Below are 26789 nucleotides of genomic sequence, written 5' to 3'. Positions count from 1 at the left end.
TGTTTGACATCCTTTGAGCCTTCAGGCCGGACTTGGCCAGTCCTGGGGGACCCGGCGAAAAACACTCTTTTGCAGGTGAATGAGTGCATGCAACAATTTGCAATCATCAGCGCCCTGCAAACGTAATTTCCACTATTTAGAGGATACACATCGCACATTGACTCTTTGGAGCACAGTGACAGCAACAGGTAGGCTGCAGTTCTTCTAAACTCAGTTACTTTACAAATTTTCTTTATTGAAACGACCCGGATTGCATGCATAAAAAACTAATGACCTCGATTAATTAATCTATGTTCTTAGTCTGGGATTTGACGCAAACTACTACTTTTGAACTAGGATGACGTCAGAACGACGCAGGGGTGCGGCTAAAGATTTGAGGGACTTATAAGGGGTGCCCTTAAACCTGTCACATTAAAAACAATGTTTTGAAACCCACAGATGTGCTCTAAAAGTGCCATACATTTATTTATAAAAAAAATTATTCAACAATAACTTTTTATTTTTATTTTTTTTAAATATTCTGCCTTGCATGGACTCTTCTCTACTTTAAAAATGTGCACCTCACAAAAGTGCACGTCTCTTCATTCTGATTCATTTTCCATGTGTCTATGCCCAGCAGGGAACAGGAAGCAGGAGGCAGGAAACAAGAGTGTGTCTTCCTGTCATACACTATATCCAATCCCATATTTCCTACTCTTCATTACAGCACCAGACACCAATTTGCATTTACTCAAATAATCATTGGACATTTTATTTGTGAGGTTTAAAGCACCCCCTATCTCGCCTCCATTGTCTGGATTAGGGTCAGATACTAAGAGGATTTAAGGCGTGTGCGGACTTCCGACGCATTTGGTTCAAGATGCCACTTTTAGGGATAAGGCCTTCCTTAAAGTCATAGCACATTGTTTGACGGCTTCCTTTTAACATACTAGCATGTTACTATGCTTCCTTTTTTCTACTTCAGAAAAACAAGTGGTGCCACTTGGTCGCTACTAGTTACACCCACATTTCACCCAAGTAATTGAGTTCAATTGCCGATGGTCACTCGACTTTATTTGCATGTTTCTTAGCATGAGCTCTGCATTATTGATATCAACCAAGAAGAAAAACAAGTCACTATTAGAAACTAATATGTGGTGTTATTTAAGTTAAGTTATTTACACATTCCACTCTTATTCTAACAGCATTTATTGTATAAATGAAGACAAAGGAACGACCTGCACCAAATAAACATTTTACTTTCTAATTGACTTTAGCATTTGAAGTAGAGAACTGTGGAAAATCTGAAAGACCAGCCTTGAGCAAACTTGGGTTGAAAATAACATACTGAAGAAAAAAACCTTATCTTGTTCTGGTACATTGTTTTGTTTATGCCCTTGCTCATACTGCATGACTTTGCAGATAATGGTGTTCTGATAACACAAATAATAAAAATAAATTCCCTTCATCTAATTGTAATCTCTGTTCCAGAGGAATTTTGGAAGGGTCACTGACCTTCACTGTAGTTCTATTGATTCTGCTGGCATGTCACTTCTTAAGACAAATGTGAAGATCATTGAAATAATAATAATATGCATTGGGTTTGTATTACATAGTGTTATTTTGTCAATTTAAGATTTGCATTCAACCTTTACTAACTATCTGAAGCTGCAGAAATCAGGTCTGACTTGCAGCTACATTTTTATAAAACAAAGTTAAGCAATTAAAAATCAGTTCTGCATTTAAATTAGTTCAACTTGCAAAATATTGGCCTATTAGGCATCTGATTGTTAATATAAGTTAAACAGACATAAAACTAATTTACACAGAACCAGAAACAACTCTGGGGTGTGTAGTCCATTTGTCCATATACAAAACCCCACAAAGGCAATCCTTTTGTTTTACTGGAGAGAAGACTATTAAAGGCTATAGGCAAAATGTCCAACAGAAAGGGCAAAATAAATGTGGATCGACTATAAATCAGATTGCAGTAGGTCTCCAAGAAGGAACAAAATGTTTAGGGGACATAGACTACTGCTGAATCTGCTGAGTAAGTTAAGCGACTCAATTAATTTCTGTTTGAAGGCTGTGTCAGCACTTTCTAACAGCGATCGCCTTTGACATTTGACCACAATCTCACACCTAATTGGATACTACAGTATGTCAGGTCTAAGTACTAGTGATGTCGTTGCTTTAGGATTAACACTCGAGAGCTGTTAATGAAGTTGATGTAAAGCTTTCACACTAGCAGTACGGACGGTGAGACTTTTGACGCGTATTACCCAATTGTAGGGTCATGTGGTGTATTATTGAAATGTATTGATTGGAATACTTTGTGTCTTTGCCCTCAGTGACAAGGCCGTGCTGACTGCAGCGAAGCCATGGAGGATGGGAAGCCAGTGTGGGCCCCTCACCCCACAGACGGGTTCCAGCTGGGCACCATCGTCGACATCGGAGCCGATACGCTTACTATAGAACCGTTGAGCCAGAAGGGCAAGGTGGGTCATCGCACACACAAAAAAAAAATAGGAATAAATGTGATGCCATTGGAATATCAACCCATTGAATAATCCTAATCAAATTGTGTACATTAATTATATAAAGTCATATCGTGGCAACAAAACCATGTTAATAAATGAAACACGAGCGAGAGCAAATTTTCACCAACATGAATAAGTAAAGGCTGAGGCAGCAGGTGTGTATATAGTGTTGCTTATAAAGCGAGCCGCTCATTAGACAAGAGGCCAACCTGTTCCACCTGAGCCCTCACGTGTCTTGCGTGTTTACAACAACATTTAACAAAACAGGACATCTCAATCGCAGACGAAAAAAAAAAACGTACATAATGTTAAAGCATGAATGGCTCTGTCTCGACTGAAATTAGAAGTTTCTTTAACGAGCTGGGATGCATTGAATTAAGTAAGCCATGAATGATCGTCATCAGTTTATGCTTTGGTGCAAAAGTGTCAACTTTGTTCCATTCAGTTGGGGAATAAAAGGCCCATTGAGTATTTCTCTCCCCCACACTTTTTCTTTATTACAGTGCTGAGCTCATTAGTGGCTGAGCTGAGCTTGAATGCCGCTTCTTTGTCAATTTTATTGCGTAGACATCTGTCATGTGGTTTTTATTGTGGTTGATTGGAGCCGAGTTATAGTTCTGTGTATTCTTCCAATCTGTTTTGTGATCATAAATTGTGCATCGGTGGACATTGTGCAAAGAGCTACGTGGAGTAACTTTCGTTTGTTGTTACTCTGCAATCTTGTTGCCTTCAAGGTCCAACAGAACGTTCAAAACAACCTTTCCCATTGAGATCAATTCAATTAGGATTAATCTGTTCCGGTGACTAAACTATCAGTCATTAAACGTATGAGGTACAATTTTACGACATATAAGAGAATGGTACTCCAACTGCATAATTGTTTGGATTCAATTTTATCTTAATAATGCATCAATTTTATTGGTTCCCACTGCGTAATTGTTTGGATTCCATCTTATCTTAATAATTCATCGGTTTTATTGGTTCCCACTGAATTAGCACAGAATGTAGTCGTCATTTGCTCACTCAGTCAGTCAGGTGTTCGGATCTTGTTGCACTTTGCACCAAATTATTTATGGTGGTGCCATGTCTGCCCTTGTTCCTCTCACAGCTGGCTTCATCTATTGAGGTTGTTTTCATTAACGCTTCACAATAGAGTGAGAATATCACATGCCCGTTAACGTATTCCTCCAGATGCCGTTATCGTGATATTAAAGCACGATGAATGATTCATGATTATGCATACCTGTCGTAGATTTTGACGATATTTAATGATACATTTTCCAGAACTCATGAATGTTTGTCATTAGCGACTCTGAGAACTGAAGAGCATTTTTTCTTATTTATAAACCAAACAAGACAAGATGGAATAAAAAGGTAAACTGCCGGTGTTTCAGACTAGAGATGGATTTATTCGTCTAGAAATCCCGGAATTTATTTCGGGAAATTTTTCATTGTCAATTATGGTGGAACCTCCAAAGTTGAATACAAGTCTAACACAATTTTCTAATTTCCAAACTTTTTTTGCTCCCGTAAAACACAAAATGAATGTCCAAAGGTGGGCAGGGAGGGACAATTGTACACAGACATAACATATAAATAAATAAATAAATATCGACGGAATTCTTAACGATGAATTGATCAATTCTGATACCCGTCTCATTACAGACGTTCCTTGCGCCGATGAGCCAAGTGTTTCCAGCAGAAGACGACGTCAACAAACATGTGGAAGACAACTGTAAGACAAACTCGGTATCCAGTGCTCGACCTGATTTCATACAAATAAAAACAATTGGGTTTTTTTGTTTTGTTTTTTTCAGGCTCCCTCATGTATCTGAATGAAGCCACTCTACTCAACAACGTCAAAGTGCGATACACTAAGGAACATATCTATGTACGTATTCCTTCCGCGTTTCCACTTTCTAACATTACCGTCATAGGAGCATATGTCACTTTAGCTTTTGCATTACAAGAGCGCATTGCCGGTTCGAAGGAAGAGCTAGGAAAACGGTTTCTATCGTTGACGAAGGAGAAAAAAAAACATCCACGGGGGAAAGGCCGGTTAGTAACTGTCAAACTGTCAAGAGTAACTGTCAAAGTGAGTACCGATAATAGTCACTCACTCAGCAATGAGGGTCAGCTCGTAAATGGGAAAGGAAAGGCAAGAAAACAAGTCAAAGTGGCTTCTCTAACAGCGTTGTCTCTCAAAGATTCTATCAAAGATTCTAATCTGCCTTTTGTTGTTTTCTTTTACAGACTTATGTGGCCAATATATTGATAGCTGTCAATCCTTACTATGACATCCCGAAACTGTACGGCCCTGAAGCCATCAAGTCATACAAGGGGAAATCTTTGGGGACGCAGCCACCCCATGTTTATGCAATTGGTGAGAGCTCACACCTTAAAAAAAATACCGTATTTTCCGCACTATATGGTGCACCGGATTATAAGGCGCACCTTCAATGAATGGCCCATTTTAAAACTTTGTCCATATATAAGATATATACATTTGGCCCGCGGGCCGGACTTTGGACACGCCTGCTGTAGTGGCTCAATATTGGTCCATATACTATAAGGCGCACCTGATTATAAGGCGCACTGTCAGCTTTTGAGAAAATTGGAGGTTTTTAGGTGCGCCTTATAGTGTGGAAAATACGGTATATATATTTGTGTATTTGTGTAAGACTAACTTACTTTACTTATGTGTTTTTCTCACTTGCTTTAGCCGACAAAGCCTACCGAGACATGAAGGTTCTGAAAATGAGTCAGTCCATTATCGTTTCCGGTGAATCGGGTGCTGGCAAAACTGAAAACACCAAGTTCGTTCTCAGGTATGATTTTTAAGGAGAAGACACGGTTACCGTTCCTGCTGTGTTTTGATTTTCGTCATCTTAACTGTATCTTCATTCTGTAGATATTTGACCACAACCTATGGAAGTGGTCAAGATATTGATGAGAGAATTGTTGAAGGTAAAAAAAAAAGTGAAAGAACTCGATGTACTGTAGAACCTCATTGTGATCAAAACGGTATTTTCTTCACCCTTTAGCAAATCCCCTTCTGGAGGCATTCGGAAACGCCAAGAGTGTCCGTAATAATAACAGCAGTCGCTTTGGAAAGTTTGTTGAAATCCATTTCAATGAGAAGGTGATGAGATCTTACTCTTACTGCGTGTAGCCCGAAAATAAAATCTGCATTATTTTCCTCTCTCATTGCCAGAATGCAGTTGTGGGTGGATTTGTCTCCCATTATTTGCTGGAGAAATCGAGGATTTGCATGCAAAGTAACGATGAGAGGAACTACCACATTTTCTACAGGCTTTGTGCCGGAGCATCTGAGGACATTAAGAAGAAACTGCATCTCGACTCACCAGACAGCTTCAGAGTTAGTATATTCCCTTGTGTCACTTTATACTTCATGCCAGGTTTGGGCAGTTCTGGTCCTGGAGGGCAACAGACCTGATTCAAATGATCAGGATCATACCCTCCAGGACCGTAATAAATATAAAATATTTAAAGTGATGAGCATGTATAGTTTGGATGTTATTCTGAAATGTTTTCCCATTTTGTGGCCTTAATACTATTTAGTAATGTCCTTATTGTTATTTAACAATGGACGGTTTGCAGGGGAGTGGCCGTCAATTCTGTAAAAACCCACTAGATGGCAGAGTGGTACATATTGTGATATTAAATTAATTGCATTATTACAGACTCAATGCACAGACATAGAGATACACAATTTAACCCAAGCCCAATTTGGATCAAAATATGATTTGTAAATTAAACACGCTCATCCCTGCCGCAACATGTTCTTCTGAATGCTAAAATAACAAGAGCAACAGCAGCAAGTAGCTAATTCTCTTAGTTGAGATATTTGTCATTAAATGGAGTCCCAAGGTGGCACAAACATCAACGGAGGCAATTACTTCACACTATTGCCCTCCAGTCAACTGTGAGAGGCAATATTAACAGACGCCAAGGAAAATCTTTCACATGGTGACAATCAATAGGAATATCTCCCTCAGGTTCTCCCACAAGGGTGAAATGCGCTCAAGCTAAGTTGAGATTTAATTAAGCACAGATAATTGTGTTAGAATGTTTGCAATTATTTTCTATCTACGTTGCAGTATTTGAACCGAGGCTGCACCAGATACTTTGCCAGCCCAAACTCCGATAAGCAAATCATGCAGAACCGCAAGAGTCCCGAGGTAAAGTCGATTTCACTGCTTGAGTCTATTCACTTTCTTTTTTTCCAATTTCCACTTTCCTTTCAAAAATGTTTAACCAACAACTGTGAAAATGCTCTGAATGCTGAGAGCAAAATATCAACGGGGAAAATGTTTGCTCAGTGTATATTTGATAAATGACGTACAAGACAGACAGGAACACTTGCTTTTGTTGACTTAAAAGCCTGCAAGAAATGAATTTCTTGAAACAATTGAAAATGTGACACACGGTATAATGCTCCCAGTTAGAAAATCCAGACGGGGCATTTTATATCATGATACAGAGAGTTACATTATAATGGTGAGCCAAGAAATATTCCATTCCTGTCTAGTGATGAAATGATTCAAACCTCATCTGCTCTTTTAAAAATGGGCTTATGATCATATCCATTGCTTATAAAGTTGGCTAATTTTTATTTCTTCATGCCGCATCATGTTTGTGACATAAAGGACAATAAGGTGATGTCTTTTTTTTGTATTTATTGTTGTTTTTGTCAAAGTTGAATAAGCGTTTCTGTGTTATTTTCGTGAGACATTCGTGAGAAGAATTGCATGCCGGGTGGTGCTTATACAGCTTTTTCTGATTTTATTATATATTTACATCATCAATTTAGGAACATGCACCTTTTGTTCCTTACGGTTACTTAACTCCAAAGAGCAGACGTTGTTAATTGTAATTATGTGATTAAGTCTTCACATTTCACACTGCATGCTTCTTTTATTATTCTTACGTGAACTTTAAGCTCAGAGCAGTATGTCCATTTAGAAGGAGTGTGTTTGCTGTGCAAATTAGCTTTTGGATGCTGAAGAAAGCATTGAAATATAATAAGACCACGTTTTTAATCAGTTTCTCCTCCACTTCTGTCCGCAGCATGTGAAAGTGGGCGCGCTGAAGGACCCTCTTCTCGATGACCAAGGCGACTTTAATAGGATGTGCGTGGCCATGAAGAAGATTGGCTTGGATGACGTGGAGAAGCTGGACTTGTTCAGGGTGGTCGCTGGGGTTCTGCACCTCGGCAACATTGACTTTGAGGAAACGGGAAGTAGCTCAGGTTAGATTGATTGAGTTCTTTTTCCATTAAATGGGTCCATATATAAATATTTTTGATTAGATTATGAATTAATTAGATGATAATTGGTGTGTTTGTCCATATCTTATAGGGGGCTGTGTTCTGAAGAATCAATCCAGACAGACTCTGGAGTATTGTGCTGATCTGCTGGGTCTGGACCAGGATGATTTGAAGGTCAGCCTCACAACAAGGGTCATGCTTACGACAGCAGGGGGCGCTAAAGGAACAGTTATCAAGTAAGAACTGACGCAATGTGCTTGATATATGGATTTGGCCGTCAGTCCATTATAGAGCCAATAAAAGTTAGAAAGAATTGTAGATTCATGAATGAAGTCAAGGAATTTGTATTTTTTTTCTTAAATGCTTTTAAGTACTGTCAAAAAGATCGAATCTGTTCGATAGGTAGTACTATTTGTGAGTTTCTTACATATATAAGCGCACGAGTACTCGTAAAATATTGCTGTAGATGTTTTTGCTTGTGTTTTATCCATGTATCACTTATTCAGTGCAGAATACGTTACAGGCCATTCTGGCATTGCTCCCCATGTATATGCAGTGGAAATGTGCTGTTTGAGTGATCGAACCGGGCTTGGTCGATTAATATTTGAAGAGGGCCAGATGCTGGCCTGGCCTGGAAGTGTTTCCCCCATATGAATTATGCAGCAGGTATCTAAGGAGTGTGGCTTCAACGCCATAAAAAAAAAAAAGGCCCCCACTGTCTGGACAGTGGAGGCGGGGCCTGCCTTTGTCATAAAGGCCCCGACTGATTCACGCTGCCTTGGGGACTTTGACTGCAGTATAAAGCTGTGGATGCTGTTATTGTATCACTCATGGCTGAGTCTCTCTCCAGAGGGAATGTGAAACATTGCCATGGATAAAAACGCTTGTCAGATCTCTCTAACATCGGATGTGTTTTATAGGACCTGCAGCATTTATACTAAAATGGAGAAAGTGAACAATTGGCAGGGTGCCTATTTATTTTATTTTTTACCATGGACTGAATATTTAGAATTTTTAAAAAGTGGGAAAATGTATAAACATCCATGATTGCTAAAAGGCACATATATTAATATTAAATCCACCCCAGTTCTCCCAACTGGAATATCCAAGTTGAACTCGAGGTCGCTGTGGGCATGCACTTTGTCCTCCTACTCAACCCTGATAAATAATGAATTTTTAAAAATGTGTTAAAATGCCATTAACAAGTCAAGAGAAGGTCAAGGTTCACACTGCAGTTTCTATTCATCTTTGGCTGAGAAATTTGTCTGTCACACGTGCTCCTCTAGGGTGCCTCTAAAGGTGGAACAAGCTAACAACGCCCGCGATGCCCTCGCCAAGACCGTGTACAGCCGCCTTTTCGATCATGTGGTCAAACGAGTCAACCAATGTTTTCCTTTCAAGTCCTCCTCAAGCTTCATCGGGGTGCTGGACATTGCTGGCTTTGGTGAGTCAAAGAGAGTGAATATTTCTAGCAATTTTTTACTTCAATGGAACCTCCAAATTTAAACACAGTCTGTTCCGTGACACATGGTTGACTTCAGAGAGTTTTTAATTTCAATACAAATTTCCCACAGGAAGTATAGGTAATGTAAAGGGAATAAAAGTGTCACCTTCAGAAACTCTTCATTAACTCTCCAGGAACACTTTCAAAGTCCTAACTAGTGTGAAAGCAGACAAAATTTTTCACTTCTGTATAATATCGATTAAAATAAGAATTCTCATCAGGGTGCCATATTTGATATCGAATTCATTAAAATGTCTATATAATCCCATAAATGCAATAAATTGCGACAAGGGCGTCCTCTGGAAGTTTATTTGTCCTGTGGCATTTCTTGTTTTCAGAATACTTTGAACACAACAGCTTTGAGCAGTTCTGCATCAATTACTGCAATGAGAAATTACAGCAGTTCTTCAATGAGCGCATCCTGAAAGAGGTAAATAAGCAGCATGTATTAAGTCATCCTCAGAAAAACCTCCTCTGGCATGTCACAAAGTAGCAACTTATTTGCGGCAGGACACTGCGGATGACATCGTTCCTGTTCTGTAGTTGTCTCCTCGTGTTCCCGATGAAATTAGAATGCTAATTTCCCAAGGGATGTGAGGAGACTTGTTTCTCTCTTGTGATCTCTTAATGTTATTTTCTTCTAAGGGCTCCAATTAAAGAAGTGCAGTTTTTATAAGTTACTTCAGGCCCTTTCAACATTTTCTAATATACATTTCAGACCACTTTGTGACTTTTTGTGCAGGAACAAGAACTCTATCAAAAGGAAGGATTGGGAGTGAACGAAGTGCATTATGTTGACAACCAGGACTGCATTGGTAGGTTCACTTTGGGTACAAGGGAGACAAATCCAACAAAGGATCTATCTTTAGATAATAGATGCTGGACTGTAATGATCACTGCAGTTATGTGACAGGAAGTTGATTGGATTTAATTTTGAAGATTATATTTTCATATATGAACTAGTCAGAATCCCTCAAACTTTCAATTATGTTGCAAAACCAAACTTCTGTACAATAAATATATAATCATTTAAAGTTCACGTCTAGTCCAGAGCAGTGCTGTTTTTTTTTTTTACGCCATAAATCACAGTCATGCTTACAGGATTAAGTACATGACACGAACCTTTAGTGGTCTTCTGACATTAAAATAAGCCACTCAGGCAACATTCGAGGACGCCATTAAGATGAAGGTATGCTTATGAGGCCTAAGATATGCAAAGTGCCACGCACAGACAGGAAGAATGTCTAGGGAGGAACTCCACACGCCGCAGATACTTAAATTATGTCATCATTTCGCCCAGGCGTGGCTCTTCTTCCTCAGGTGTTTGTCCGAGTGGCAAAAGTGTGCCTGTCTCTGCTGCGAAATCAGATTTTCTCATTATCTGACAAGCGTGTGTCTGAACGGAGGCCATATAATGAATCTTTCTGGCTTTTGTGGATTCTTCAGTGACACATGAAGGCGGGGAGAAATGATACCCACTCAGTTCTTGTTGTCCCATATGTCAAATAAATCCCCGATATATTAGGATAAAAGTAGTCATCGTATCAAGGTGAAGCATTTTGATTTGTATTTCAAAGCCTGTGATTATTCCGGTGCGAGGTTAACTGACAGCCATGAATAACATTTATGACTTGCAAATGACCATTTGGGCTACGCATTAATTCACTCATCAGTCTTCAGGATTCATGCTCAGGTGCTTGTTCATGCAAATATTTCCGGGAGGTCCTTGGCTATTAGATTATATTCCAAACACAGTATGCCATATGAATAATTCAGCCATGGTATTGAATAAGCATCGTGATGAACGCATTTTGTGCTTTGAATATTCATAATAGAGTGGACATTTCGAAGAATGGATTCATCGGATTATACCACGTTTGTGATGTCTTGATTCATTTGCAGACCTGGTTGAAGCAAAACTGGTGGGCGTGCTGGATATTCTGGACGAAGAGAATCGTCTACCTCAGCCCAGCGATCAACACTTTGCCCTGGCTGTTCATAGCAAGCATAAAGACCATTTCAGACTTACGGTTTGACATCTTAACTACTTGCACACACACACACACACCGTCTTCCACTATCATTCTCTGCCTTTGTGTGAGCAAGCAGATCGACTCGCCATTAGTTTCATCTTTATAGTCATTTCTACTGTGCTACAACCGTTAGGTGACTGACGCATACGCTTTATCCCTCTGCCTTTGTTACTCTCGTTTGCCTCAGCCATCACCTTGCAAACATGACTTTGACATGGTATCCTTGACAACTTTTATAATCAATTTAAGGAAATACTCACTTTTAAAAAGGTACCGATATTCGTGGACGGAGAATCAAAACACTATTGCACCAGATACATAAAAAGCCTCTCAGAGGAATTGAAAATCGCACCGGGTGCCATTCAGGTCTTTTAAATGACGCTATTATGGTTGGTGAAAAGTGATATCCTTCCAGTTATTTTTATGGTCATAAAGATGACTCATCATTTTAAATAAAGGCCTTAATAGACACTTGGTCCTTTCCTGCCGTAAATAAGCGTCCCTTCACTATAAGGCAAGATATTTCCTTCACTGCTATGATATATCATTAAAATATTTTATTTTAAATTTTTCATTATGAATTAGCTGGGCAAAATCATGCATTTCTCTACCGCATAGTTAGTCTTTAAGAGCTGATTTTTAATACCCACTTAAGTTACCAAATATGGTTCATCGCCTCGGAAATGGGCTTCACTTTTCTACTGCTTTTCTGCCTTCAAGGTACTTGAAGCACTTTTAATGTCACCTCGTTCACCCACGGAATAATGATGGTGGCATATGTTGCCATGGAGGGAACGTCTTGGGGCTCGATATCTTTTCTCGGGATTTAAAGCAACAACCTGTGGTTTGAAAGCCAGCCACAGCTAGCTGAGTCAAATGTATTCCATTTTTATAAGTAGTAATTATGTATGTTCGCTTAAAGATGTATTGGATAATTATATACATGAATAATGCACTTCAAGTGTACCTTGCAATGCATGTGCATGATTCACGTGAGCTGCCAAGCAGTCAAATGAATGCAAATTAGCCTTTTTTTTAATATGCTATGCAATGCACAATTAAAAGCATTTTTGTCTGCTTTCAGTCCAATTGAGCCAAACAAGACTTCCACAATCAATACTGTGGAAGCATAAAGATGATTAAAAATGTTCTTCTGCATCGACAGGGATGGATAATTCAAATCATTACATTTGTGGTTCGACAATTTTAATCCACAAAATTTGATGTCTCTCTCTCCCTGTGCCTCTCAGGTTCCTAGGAAATCCAAATTGGCGGTTCATCGGAATCTCCGGGATGATGAAGGATTTATCATCAGGCACTTTGCCGGAGCTGTTTGTTATGAAACGGTAATTTGTCCCGCAGTCTGTAATATATGGAGCAGTAATGTCGTCGTAAATATGCAAGGTCTGTGTTAACCAATGATGACGGTGTCAGTGAAAACTACAACGGGAAATTAACAGTGAGCGACGCAGCTCGGCGTTTTTGATGAAATATTACAGCAGGTGCTAAATGGGTGTCAAATTTGCAGCTTCTCATTTTAGCCTCGACTTGAAAAAAATCATCTGTCATCATGGCATAAATGGCTATTGTAAAAAATAAAAAAGCATGTGTTTATTTATGAGCAGCACTAAATGAAAAAAGAAAGTCAAATACCAATTGTACGTGTTTGTGCCAACAGACTCGATTTGTGGAGAAGAACAACGATGCTCTTCATATGTCCTTGGAGAGCTTAGTGTGCGAATCTAAGGACAACTTTGTTCGTGAGCTGTTTGAGACCTCCGCGACTAACAAGGACTCTAAACACAAGGCGGGAAAACTCAGCTTCATCAGCGTTGGAAATAAATTCAAGGTCAGAGACGAATCAGAGTTTGCAATACAGCGTTGACAAGTGTTATGTTATTAATTATATCAAAAGATTACACGTTTGCAATTTCTGGGGAATGTGAGTGTGAATGCTGAAATGCTTAATGGAAAAAATGCTTTTAAAAAAAAATATTGATTCACATAAATTGTGTATCTTTTTACTAGATATTTTTGGGCCATTGCAATAGCACAAAATAAAAATCGTGTACCGTTGTGAGTCTTTTTAAATAAAATACTTTAATATAAAGGCCAATCGACTTTAACAGATGAACCGCCACCCCCTCGAATAGTCCCTTATTTAATTAGAAAAATAAAAATCAGTGTTATAGAACAAATTATATTTGACTTTAGCACTTCCACTTTTGTATTCCAGTCCTGGATACTTTTTTCTCATGCACCTTCAGACGAATATAATTTTTGATTTCTCGACATCTCAGCCTCTTTTGTTTGGAAGAGAATAAAGATGAGTGAAGTCAGCTTCAATTATTACAGAGCAGTGCTGGCAAAAACTGAAAAGACGGCTGGAAACAAACACCTGAAATGAGACACTCACAAAAGAGTGTTTATTGAACCACAAACCCAAAGCGTTCATGTCTTCTGTTTGTTTCAAGAAGAGGAAGCCCCCCCCCCTGTCAGGTACGCGCTGTGTTTTTCAACAGACTTTATCACTGCTGAGACTGCTGCAGGGCTTTCATCACTAATGCACCAGACACGGACTCTCGCACAAAGATAATGCTGTTCAATAAGGTGCTGGTGGCCAGAGAGAGTTGCGGGTGTGTGTGTGTGTGTGGGGGGGGGTGCCCACAGCTCATGTTGCCATCTCACTTCATCTCACACTCCTCAAACAAAAACTCTTGTCCGCTTCTGTTCACAGACGCAGCTCAACTTACTGCTGGAAAAGCTTCGCAGCACTGTGAGTTCTAATCACCATGGCATAGTAGACTCAAATCCAAATTTCTACTGGCAGATAAGTTTTTTTTTTTTTTTAATGGTCATCGTTGTGTCCAGGGCTCCAGTTTTATCCGTTGTGTCAAACCCAACCTGAAAATGGTCAGCCACCAATTTGAAGGCGCTCTGATTCTCTCACAGCTGCAGTGCTCGGGTAACATGTTTTGAAGTCTATCTGCCGACTGCTGTGTTGAAACATAATCAGCCAGACTTAAACAAACAGCCAAAATTGATTCTATGAGTCATTTAATAGCCAATACGGTGCAGACAAATTGACTCGTTGGAATAAAAGACTGCAAAAATAGCAACGCTTGTCAGACTTGAGGAAAGCGTAAAAACAGCGGGAGCAATTGACAAGAATTGAACCAGCCAAATTTAAAAAAAAAAAAAAAGTTTTGAGTGGAAAAATTATTGTTGCAGTTGATACTCAGACTCAAGTATGTAGTATACCTGAGATGTGATGATGCACAGAATGATTTATGCATTTTCAAATATTTAACAGTGATCATAAAATACTACAAAGTTTTGTCGTTCAAGATAGTTTTTCTTCTTATTTTTTAAATTCAGGAATGGTGTCCGTGCTGGACCTGATGCAGGGCGGCTTCCCCTCCAGAGCCCCTTTCCATGAGCTTTACAACATGTATAAACAGTACATGCCTGATAAGCTAACCCGACTGAATCCGAGACTATTCTGCAAGGTGCAATGCATTTTTTCCCCCTTCACTGCTGTGCTGCCCACTTGTTGACCATTAATTTGATGTTAACTCTTTTCCACATTTTATTCCGCAGGCTTTGTTCAAAGCGCTGGGACTGAATGACAATGACTTTAAATTCGGGTTAACCAGAGTATTCTTCCGACCTGGAAAGGTATCCGAAAAATCCGATGCAAAACACAACTATGCCCTAAAATAGTCCATTTAAAAATAACTCAATTGTCTGTCAGTTTGCTGAGTTTGACCAGATCATGAAGTCGGATCCTGACCACCTGGCAGAGCTGTTGAAGAAAGTCAACAAGTGGCTGTTGTGCAGCCATTGGAAGAAGGTCCAGTGGTGTAGCCTGTCTGTGATCAAACGTGGGTCCAGTCGACCATGCAAAACAATTATATATTCACCCCCTCCCCTCAGTAAATTATTCTGCCCCTGATGGCGTTACTAAAGTCATACTTCACACCCTTGAATTTATTCGTAATATGGAAAGCAGCTTGAAGCAATTTGAAAACTGTAGCCTACTCTCATTTCGCACCACAACACTTGACGCTGTGCTCGCTTGTGGAGTCTTAACATTTAACAGCATGCATTCTACTCTTTGTTTTGAAAGCATTCAATTAAATTATGGAAGAAAATTGCCTGCTTGATGAGGCACTTCCTGCATAACAGACCATACAAAGACCGTATTGTATTCAGTCTGCATTCATTCCAGGGTTTTCTTTTTGTATATGTAAGAAAAACAGGATTTCCCACAGGGTTAAGATTTGCTTTTAGAAGCCTTGTGCTGAATCCCATTACAGCATGTTTGATGGTATCACATTTCTAGGTGATAGAACATCACATTTACTTAGGTTACACATTTATTCAAAGTGTTTCTCCTTTTCTACTGTCACCAGTCAGGAACAAGATGAGCTACAGGGCTTTGGCCTGCATTAAGATTCAGAAGACGGTGCGCATGTGGTTATGTAAGCGAAAGCACAAACCGCGGTGAGTCTCTTGCTCTGGATGTTACAATCACCTTAGTTATTCGGGATACACAATGTTTATTGTTATACGATGAGCAGAAACAACACGGTTACACAGAGCGGGGACATTTTTACTTGGCCAGTTCCATTCAGACTATATTTAAGATATAAGGCAAGGCAGATTTATTTATATAGCGCATTTCACACACAAGGCAACTCAATGTGCTTTACATAAAAAGGAGTAAAAAACAAAGAACATAGAGCATAAAAAAGGGAAAAAATACAGAATATAATGCATACAAAATCAAGAACAAAAAATTAGAAAGAGAGGATTTAATTTACGAATACGCTATAAAAATAAATAAAGGAAAGGGAGTATACTGGAATAATATACTGAAGTCCACAAAACACTCTTGTTCTTTCTGAAGAAAACAAAATCATATAAATTGCATTCGATTATAAAAAGCTATCCATTTTAAAGGCAGCCACTCAAAAAAATAAATGTTTTGTATCATTTCAGCATCGATGGTATGGTAAAGGTGAAAAACCTGAAGAAGCACATGGAACGTTTCAACGAGGTGGTCAACGGGCTGAAGGAGGGCAAACAGGAGATGGCCAAGCTGGTTCAGGAGCTGGCAATGTGTATAGATTCTCTAGCAGTCAAGATAAAGGTGAGCATCACAAACACTCTCACGCCATCTAAGGATTATTGTCCAGTTTTAAAGACTGAGCTCGTTAAAGCTGCTTAAGGCTGCTGATTGAGTTTGCTTCAGGTATACTCTAAGTGTTGAACTTTATGGACTCTATTTTGGTGTCCAGGGCAAGTTTGGCACGTGGTACGATTTAAATCTTGTGCAGGCTAGAGGAAGGTTTGGTGTTTACGCCAACCTGTATACATTTATACTTGTGCACACAAAAGTCTTTGCAAAGTTCCCAATCCTCGTGTTTTCTCTCACAATCGATATTTTTAATCAGCTCATAGGGATGTAATGCTCTCTTCAATGATGTCCTTTACCTTGGCTTTTCCTTAAATGATCAAATTTGATTTGCAGAATCCCAATCCGCCCCCGTGCAATAAACACATTTTTGTAGGCCAGCAAATCACCAGCCAATCTACATCCCATCCAGTGCACACAAGTGTTTTCTTTTCTACAAACTGTTGCTCCTCATGCACCATTAGCAGCCACGATAAATGAGAGGTGATGATGCCTGAGGCATCCTGGCTGACAGTGATGCAGCGGTGATTTCCGTCCTATCCCCCGCTTCATCTCGGTCAGCCTCTCAACCTCCTTTTTCTTTTTGTTAGCCTATTAGCAGCCCTATGACAACACTCGCAAGGCTCTGAGCACCGATTGAATAATTCATGGCATGCCAATGCCTGTCATTCAGGCTTCCATACTTTGGAGACAAGACCTTGTCACCTTCCGTCTTTGTGTTCCTGTTAGTAACTCACTCTAATGAATCTTACTGACCTCTACTCTACTCATTAATAGTGTGACAAATTCAGCAGCCAGTCAGTAAATGTCTTATTTCTTTTATCCTTTTTATTGCTGCATGACAAAATGATGGCGACAAACAAAAGGTCATACCGTCATTTCGTTATTCAAAGTTGGAGCAAACCTTTATGTTAAATAAGAAAATTAAAATTATTATTCCGATTTTATTACCGCTGAAAAGGTCATGTTTTGATGGTTGTTGTTTTTTTTTTTAATTCCTGTGCAATTATTTGTCTCCATTGATCATTCTGCACATTTGCCACCTACACTGATACACTGGCCAGATTTTTTTTTTTAAATATCCCAATAGGAAATCATTGAGTACAATTGGCTGGCGACCAGTTCAGGGTGACCGATTTCCTTCCGCCAAGGTAGATGTGCTGGCTCAGCAGTGAGAGTGTTGCTGGAGATGAGCCTGGCGGAGTGACAATTTACTGGCAGAAATTCGATGGAATCTTAATCTAATGTGATTCTGGTGAATTTGATAAGATCATGATAGACATATACAGCTCATATACGGATAGCGGGCTCTGCAGATATGTGGGATGAGCGTCAGAGATATTTCATTCATAAATCTGTGAACCCGGCTCCTGTGCAGAAAAATGGAACCCATTGTATGCACCACAGTTCAAGTAATAAAGTTCATTTGACCAAATGAACTGAACAAGCCAAGCAACCAGATTAGTATTAATTGTAATTGAGCTAAACCGAATACAGCCATATATTTCATCTTGCTAACCAATCTTGTGACCTCATGTCCAACAGAGTTCCCTAATGACCCGGAAGGAGATTGACACCGAGTACCAGGTGTTGGTGAAACGTTCAGAGCAGCTGCTGTCCTCCATGCAGAAGAAGAAACAGCAAGAGGAGGAATCTGAGAGGCTGAAGCACATTGAGGAGGAGATGGAGAAAGAAAGGAAGCGGCGGGAGATGGAAGAACAACGACGCGAGCAAGAGGAAGAGGAACGAAGACTGTATGTGAAAAATCTTTCCCGATTGTCTTTAGGGTTTGGTCTGAATCTGGATTGACTTTCTAGGAAATCAGAGATGGAGCTGAAGCGGAAGCAGGAAGAGGAGGATAGAAAAAAGAGAGAGCAAGAGGAGAAGGTCCTGCAGGTCTGGGAAGCGCTCATATGTTATTTATGTTTTTTCAGATTTGTATTCAACATATTTATGTTGGCAACTGCACGACTGAAAAAAAAGCCCACAAAACTGTTTTTGAGTCAGAAAACTTCATCTGGACTGCACTCATGTCTCTTTGGAAGACCAATATCATCATTCCCTTCGAATAAAATATATTTTTTGTGCTTAATAGCCGCTGTAGTCGTTAGCGACTGCATCTGGATTTGAGGTTGTCGAGATTTTAGGGGAAGATATCCCCAAAACTCATCTCATGCAAGGGTTAGCCAACTCATTTGGTATCTCTCCATTTGATTTGCAACTAAAATAAAGTTGCTAATTGAATTTCCCTTTTGAGGGATCCTGCGTATATAATCGTTTAAAATGACATTACATTAAAAGTGTACCAGGGAATTCTGTCTGGCTTGAAACCGGTGCAACAAATGAACTATATTTGGTTCACTCCCATTGCTCTCATAACTTTTTATTTGGACAACGGTACTTGCTGAAGTTTACCCAGTGGACATAAACCAACTGTGCAGTACAGTAAAGATAAACACTTTGGAGGAAAAAAATCAATTTGAACACTGTACACGGAAAAGAATTACATCTTATGGTCACATTAGAAGGCTAATAACAATGTTTTAGCTTTTGTTCATCAGCAAACGTTTGCTCCTTCCATCCAAGAATGCAGTCCAAGTCTTCTATTTTAAATTGGTCTTCATTAGCTAGTATAATTAGTTGAGAATGAAATAATGTAATGATGTCACACTGGAATTTTGTTTGGTTGTATCTCCCCAAATCCCCTTCACACAACCGTTCATAAACTCTTCAACTTCTCCAGACTCTCGACTTCAACGGTGAATCTGCCAATTATTTGTGTTGCTTAGCTATATGATGCTGAGCATTGAGGACAAGCCCCGATGGTGGACATTTTTGTTTTTGACAGTTTGAGCAGAAATATGCAAGAGTGGCTTGTTAGAGGTCAATTTGTAGGGCTCTTGAACTTTTTCTCTCACGAAGGTACTGGAGCAAGAAGCGGATAGTTGCGTTTGCTGCTGGGTTAATTTTGCCCCTTGAGAGCTCTCGACCTCTCTTGATGTTTTGACCTGTTTGCTTTGGTTTCTTCCTAGCTGTTGATAGTGTGTTAGGAGTCATAATCATTTCATGTGGGCTCCAGAAACCACCCCGTGCAAGATCATTCTTTTATAAAATTTGGGACATCCCACCTGTTGTCATAAAATGGATTCCAAAAGACGTTTATTGCTTCCCGACAGTTTGATATCTCGGCATTGTCTCTTTGATTTATGAGTTCTTAAGCATGTAACATTTCCCGGCATGACCACTTGAACTGCCCTGGTCCTGACCTTGGACCAATTCCCAGAAGGCTTCCTATGTGGTCTTGATTGATGATCCAGTTCCCTGACAATTTTCTTCTAACTAAACTAGTTTAGCCCTATTGTGTTCTCTCATTTTTCATGTTATCTGCTCTCCTTTTGTGTGCTTTTCGTTCAAGTCAAGTTTATTTGTATAGCCCTAAATCACAAGCAGTCTCAAAGGGCTTCACATAGACAAAAATTGACAATTATTCTCAAATTAAATCCATTCATTTTGTCTGTTCTAGCTGACTCAAGTCTTTGTCCCATTTGTTTGTCCCATCCAACTTTTTCACCAAACTTTGCAAAGTTTCCAAGCAAAAAGTTACTTCCCTCAGATATATTTTCTGCTGCATCAAGGACTCGTCATGATATCTTGGCCCCTACAGTACTTAAATTTTTGTTTTGTGGTGTCATCAGGGAAGGACCGCAAGAGAGAGGCATTGTGATTTAGCTTCGCTTTAGAATTACAAAACCTGTGGAATAGCTCTTCCGAGGGCCACGCTCGGCTTTGTTGGGAACCATAAAAACATTTCTTGTGACTGTAGAGCAGCTCAATCCTCAGATCACCCCATGTTTCACTCTGGTTGTGTGTCATCGCTACTGATCTGACCATCCGCCAGCATGAATAATACATCGCTAGCTGGGAGGTTATTCCAATTTAAAGCTCTTAAAAAGAAATGACCCTACAAGGACTTCATCAATGACTGTAGAAATGACAGAAATATTTCACAGTTCAAAATATATTTCATCCCAAACCTTTGGGTGATTTTATACCTGTGGGCCATTTTTGGCTGCACAAACCAGCATATCGCTGAATAAAGATCGGAGGCAGGACATGATTGTCAAAACTCTTGATGGCAATTGGTGTCAGAGCAACTAGTCAGTCATTGAGGCTGCTGCTGATCTATTTGGGCAGTGGGATGACTGTAGCTTACTTCAGGCATGGTGGGATGATTGATGTTATTGAAGACCCAAGGTACACACTCCTTGAGGAACCTCCCAGTGCACCCGTCTAGACTAGCGAAAACTCCAACTGCATTGCTGTGATTGTCTAGACACATGACCAATAAATCTTTCTTAATAGTGGATGATTAGCCTTAATCAGGCTCGAGCAGACACCAGAATTGTTGCATAGATTCTAGCAAAGAAGAACCCATCCGTGTTAAGCCAATATGCGCTTTGTGTGTGTGTGATTTAACAGGCGGAGTTTGAAATCCAGTTTGCTCTGGAGCGTGAGGAACAGGTCCAGCGCACTGCCATGCTGGAGCAGGAGAGACGTGACAGGGAGCTAGCCATGAGGATTGCTCAGAGTGAAGCCGAGCTGATCACCGAAGATGGTCAGCTGGACCCCAGTCTACGCAGGTATTAGTCGTACAAAAAAATAGAGAGATAAAAATGCACATGGTTGCATTATTTTCACAAAGAAGTGAATGGGCATCTTCAGTCTGGCTGTTTTGTATGCAAGTAATGCTCTTCTTCTATTACTCTGTCCTGTCATAGTGATGAGGCTTTTGCGGATCTTCCTATCTCTGCATCCTCAGCCAGAGCCATGTAAGAACTCAGCCCAATTATAGAGTAGCATAAAAATCATCCATCATTCGTCCTAACACTAGTGCCATAACCACCATTGTAGTTCCATCCATCACTGAACTGCTTTGAGTAGATCAGTAAAGCAACGTTTCATTCCATCAAACCCACAATCACATATCAAATGCAACAATAGAGGTTTTGATTCGACACAATCACTGGATGTTCCGTGTCGAGGATATTTGTGTTTGATCAAAGGCGCACAGCAAGCTATTTGCTTTCTGTGTTTGCTCAGTTTGCTGTTTTGCACACACATTGATGTCTCGGCGTCCTCTGAAGATGGATTGGAGCTACTCAATATACAAGCCGGTTTCATTTTTTACAACAATTGATTTGCATCATAATTTTGCATGAATCTGTGTTGATTGCATTCAAAAAGAACATGCTGTTCTTTTTGGATATTGCGACACAGCAACAGGACAGCTAGTACATTTTCCATAGCAAACCGGCTCCCTATTGAGGCTTTTCAATTGGCAAACTTTTTACAAGGCATCATTGCCATTACTGGAGATGTTCTCGTGAGGGACAGACGGTAAGCTATTACTGTTGTCGGGCAAAGCTGCAATCGCTTTGTCGTAACGTTTGATTTACAGACATGCCCTGACGCTGGTGTGTAGGTAGTCGCTTAAAACCTATAAAAAAATACCCACTCTGATAAATAATCTTTTTTTTTCCACCCTCCTCATATATCCACCTTCCTTTGTATCATTTTGAGAAAGTTACCACCCTGTTTTGTCCTGGGTTAACCCACAAGGAGCCTCCCCTTCTTGTCTAAATCCGACTTGAATCATCCATCATGCTGCTTTTCGCTGTCAAGCTGGCCGCTCATCAGCTGGTGGCCAAAAGCTAGCTACACCTCTGCTAACATGGCGCTAATACGAAAATATAAGATTCCAGGCCTCCTTTGAAACCAGAATACAACCCATGCAGGCACGGGGGGAACATGCAAACTCCACACACACACCGGAGCCGGAATCGAATCCTGCACCTCTGAACTGTGAGGCAACGTGGTAACCAACGTGCCACTGTGCCGCCCTTCAATCCTTTAGTCAGCATCAATTCTCAAATGTAATCTGCATGATTAGATCAACCATCATCCTCTCTTAGACATTAGCAGCTGTAAATAGAGGACTTAATTCCTCAGTATTATTGAATTACCTGCCGCGACTCTGCAGGAAGGCTCGAGCAGACCTGCTGTTAATAGTCTGAAGGTCTGCTCCGCCCGTTAAAATTCCTCAATTAATCTAGGGAGCTAAATGCCTGCAGATGTATGTTGTCGTCAAGCTGGTTGTAAACACACTGAAACAGTCGGCAACGAAGGTAGGGGGCAAAGTGCTGCTGACGTGCTTGTAATGTGGAGTGAAGCCAGGGAGAAGCCTCTCTCTCTCTTTTTTTTTTTAATGGGACCCATTATGAGGATTTTGTTGTTGGAGCAAACATTTAGCTTGGGTAAAATGTGCCTGTTAGGTAACACATGAGACATTAGCTCACACTTTACGGGAAGTCTATGTTTTCATTGACTGTAGTCACAGGGAGGCTGGTGTCCTGCAGACTTCTGGAAAGCGGCCAATGAGGAAAAAGACTGTCAGGAATGAGTCAAGGACTAGAAAAAGGACACTTGTTTGTATTTTTTTTAAAACTGCAAACAGATAAAACGACACGGTTTAATTAAAACCCAAATAATAAAAGCTTTAAAAATGGAGAAAACATAAACACAATTGCTTTCTATTAGCATAAGTGTCTTGTCACAATTGTTTTATAATATTACTTTCCCTCTTTCTATTGTGTTTTTGTCTAAAAATGGTACTGCCACTTAATGGCTGAATGAATCCTTAATTATACCTCTAAGTGCTTCTACTAAAATCATTGAGGCAATGGTGTATGTGCTGTTCTTTAAGAATGGAAGGTGAAATATGATCTACAGAATCATCTCAGCATTGGTGGACTGTGAACCTTTTGTGCATTGTCATTGTCTTCCTCTGTATGCGTCACACGCACAGCCATTATTACCTGCTCTTCAACCACAGGGGCCCTCAGGTGCAGGCAACCAAAGCCGCTGCTGGCGTGAAAAAGTATGACCTCAGCAAGTGGAAGTATGCTGAACTGCGAGATGTTATCAACACCTCCTGTGGTGAGGAAACCCAGCTCGCTTGTTTGCGTGAATCAATTACACTTTGGTGGATTTATCTCAGCCATTTCCAGAACAAAAAAAGCTGAGTTTGCACGTGATCTTATGCCCATCAAATGAAAAGACGGATCAGCTCCCACAGCTGCTGACTTTTTAAGTGGCACAGAAAGGACGTTATCACCATTATGTTAGATGATGGACCTCTGCCTTCCATCTCATTCTGTGCCAACTTCTCCGATCAGATGATTTTCCACTGGCTGCCTGTCTTATGTCCTAATGGCGGACAGTGTTAACTCAAGCATCTCAGATACTTCCTACGGGATCCCAAGGACATCTGGATAATCTGTGAAAGCCGTTTCATGTAATGCTGCTGCTTACATGAATCTGTTTTTGAAGCCCAATTCATATTTTCTCATCCAACTTTTTAAGAGTTGAATAAAGTTAGTTTTCATTGGACTAATCCATTCAACAACTTTTATGGTACATAATAGTGTACTGTGCAAAAAAGTCTATTAGATGAGATGCTCCATTACATTTGCTGCTTTAGCAATTCTTTAATGACCACATCGACTTCAAATGTCACTCAGTGGACTGCAGACCCATTCACTGTTAACAAATGTCATGTTTATGTTCATTGGTCCATCTGTTTGTTAGTTGGCAGGCTCTTTTATTCTGCTAGCAAACCGCCATCTTTTTATTTGTTGTTTAACTACTTTAAAGTGACTGTTGCATAACGGGGTCATCAAAACAACAAAACTAGCGGCGGACCAAATCATTTGCACAGTAAACAATTAAGCTCCTCATATCATAATGATTACATCACTGTCGACAATTATCGTGACAAAGCATTAATATGATCAGTGTCTCTGCATAGATGAATATTCTAATTCTTGTAATTAGTATCTCGTTCACTGCCGGTTAAAATGGATATTTGACGTCTATATCCGTCAATGGCAGTGAATGAGTTAAGGAATCTCAGCAAATTGTTTTATTTATTTTGTACAATATAACGCCATGTTCTGCTTGGACAGACATCGACCTGTTGGCGGCCTGCAGAGAAGAGTTCCACCGGCGCCTCAAGGTCTATCATGCGTGGAAGTCCAAGAATAGAAAACGCAATGACGACGGAAGCGATCAGAGGGCTCCCAAATCCATCACTGACTACGGTGAGTTAGGGAAATATTTTTTTATCCGTCCTCATTCCAATGCATTTGCATACTTTGTGGGCATGGTTTTGTTTTATTTCCTCCGCCTCTCTCCCGTCCCTCACATTCATTGGCAGGGATTAATGACCTGCCTGTAAATAAACTGCCTGTGCTTGACAAAATTCAATTAGGCGACAAAATGTAAAGGCCTGAAATTTCAGCCGCCTCCTATGTGCTGAAAAATATTTATTCTAATTAACAAGTAAATGCCGGTCATGCTTTGTCAAATTCAGCAGACGCTAATGTGACAGCTCACTGCTTTGCTTTGTGCCACAAACACACACACACACACATTGATTAGATGCATGAAAGCACACTGTGATGACCTGCATCTCGGCATTTTACACACAAAAAAATGGATTGTGGAAGTTGATAACTAATGGAGGGGAGATGTTTGATGCTTTGATGGTCGTTGCCCATTAAAAAGACATTGATGCCAAACATGGTCTATCCAGTGATTACCTCAAACTATCATGAAACATTTGCTAAAGCTGGACAAAAATATTTAAATTTCTTGGAAATTGGGCCTTGTGTTCCCTCGACAGCGCAACAGAACCCTACCCCCACCATGATGGCCCAGCACCAGGAAGTGGCTATGAACCGGCAGCAGCGCTACTTCCGCATACCTTTCATTCGGCCCGCCGACCAATATAAGGATCCGCAAAACAAGAAGAAGGGCTGGTGGTACGCCCACTTTGATGGGCCCTGGATTGCCCGACAGATGGAGCTGCACCCGGATAAACGGCCCATTGTGTTGGTGGCAGGTGAGTCCAAATACTCTTTCAAAGCATGGCTCCACCTTGAAGGTGGTGGGTCCAATCCTCGAGCCTGGTGATCATGTTATTTTCCCATTTTTGCTATGTCCAGCACTACAGTCCTCAATTCCTTTCTTGTGTTCACATTCCTCCATCTTCCATTTTCACGCTTAGCTTGTTGAGGGATTGGCAATTTTCTCCATGTGGAATTGTGTCCCGCCTCAGGGAAAGATGATATGGAGATGTGCGAGCTAAGTCTAGAAGAGACCGGTCTGACCAGGAAGAGGGGTGCCGAGATCCTACCCAGGCAGTTCGAGGAAATCTGGGAGCGCTGCGACGGGATCCATTACCTGAAGAAAGCCATCGTGAACAAGCAGGCTCGGCCCACGTACGCCACCGCCATGCTGCAGAATCTCCTCAAGTAAACTTGTGTAAGTCAACACTTGTCAGAAGGTGAGCGGGATGAGATAGATGATGCAGTCTTTCCAGTCTTCTTTAATGCTGTGTTTGTAGAAGTTGTGTTCAGAGGCCTTAAATTTGCACCTCACCAAAAAGTTCAACCTGAGACCTTAATGAGCGGTGCATTAATTATTGTTGTTTTAATCATGCGTGTAAGCGTTGGTTCTTCGATCATCGTTTCATCTCAATCTTTAATCTTTTTTTGTATTTATGCTCATGTGATATGCAGGAGGACCTTTTTCCTTGTCACGTTTGCTGTGTTTGTTTGCTTCTTCAAAACGCTCACACATCGTCTTTCATCTTTGCGTTCTGTTTGTATTTGCCCTTCATCACTTTAGAGAATAAAATATATTATCCCTATATTTTTGATCGTACGTTTTATTCTTCGTCCTGTAGCGCCCGCACTCATCAAGGTCAAAGAATCGGGAGTCGCGCAGCAGTTACGCACGACTAAATCTTAACTGGACTTGACGTCCTAATGGGCATTGCGGCAAACGAGATTAACGTACAGATAATTTTAAACGGAGGGAAATGTGTGGCCCATGTTCATCCGAGGCTCGCACGCTCACAAGGTGATCAGTTAAAGCAGATTAAAGGTTCACCGAAGGAAATGGTTCTTCAGCTTGCACGTTTAAGCGTGCTCGGACAAGATAAACACGGTAAATTATCTCATCAAAACAGTCATTTGTCTCAATTAACGAATTGCCAAATGTGTGCCGTCTGGTTATTTATCAAAGGGGAATTGTTATTTTCCTGCAGTTATATGAAGAAAGGCAGCTAAAATTGGGGGAATCAAATCCTGATGTCTTTTTTTTTATGCGTTTGTTTCAG

General features: G+C 40.3%; 1 protein-coding gene across 4 annotated transcripts; it reads left to right on the top strand.

The window, feature by feature from the left end:
• myo6b (myosin VIb) lies at positions 1-26320 on the top strand. 4 transcript variants are annotated; one of them, XM_037241705.1, is made up of 34 exons: positions 1-188; positions 2331-2477; positions 4185-4254; positions 4337-4410; positions 4773-4902; positions 5242-5347; positions 5431-5486; positions 5564-5661; positions 5734-5898; positions 6641-6721; positions 7190-7198; positions 7611-7791; positions 7901-8045; positions 9096-9253; positions 9652-9743; positions 10056-10128; positions 11216-11343; positions 12597-12692; positions 13025-13195; positions 14084-14122; positions 14218-14311; positions 14725-14855; positions 14947-15024; positions 15101-15230; positions 15762-15852; positions 16351-16501; positions 18092-18300; positions 18364-18442; positions 21026-21186; positions 21325-21375; positions 23439-23542; positions 24571-24705; positions 25290-25508; positions 25725-26320. In XM_037241705.1, the coding sequence occupies exons 2-34, from the start codon at positions 2361-2363 to the stop codon at positions 25922-25924; spliced, it is 3822 nt and encodes a 1273-aa protein (XP_037097600.1). In that variant the 5' UTR covers positions 1-188; positions 2331-2360; the 3' UTR covers positions 25925-26320. The 4 variants fall into 4 exon arrangements, with proteins under 4 accessions (XP_037097600.1, XP_037097602.1, XP_037097603.1 ...); XM_037241707.1 differs by lacking the exon at positions 7190-7198; XM_037241708.1 differs by lacking the exon at positions 21325-21375.
• The last annotated feature ends 469 nt before the right edge of the window (positions 26321-26789 follow it).

This window comes from Syngnathus acus, chromosome 22, assembly GCF_901709675.1.
Source record: "Syngnathus acus chromosome 22, fSynAcu1.2, whole genome shotgun sequence".
Classification (NCBI taxonomy): Eukaryota; Metazoa; Chordata; class Actinopteri; order Syngnathiformes; family Syngnathidae; genus Syngnathus; species Syngnathus acus.
The sequence above is the reverse complement of the archived record's forward strand: the minus strand, read 5'-3'. Positions and strand labels throughout refer to the sequence as shown.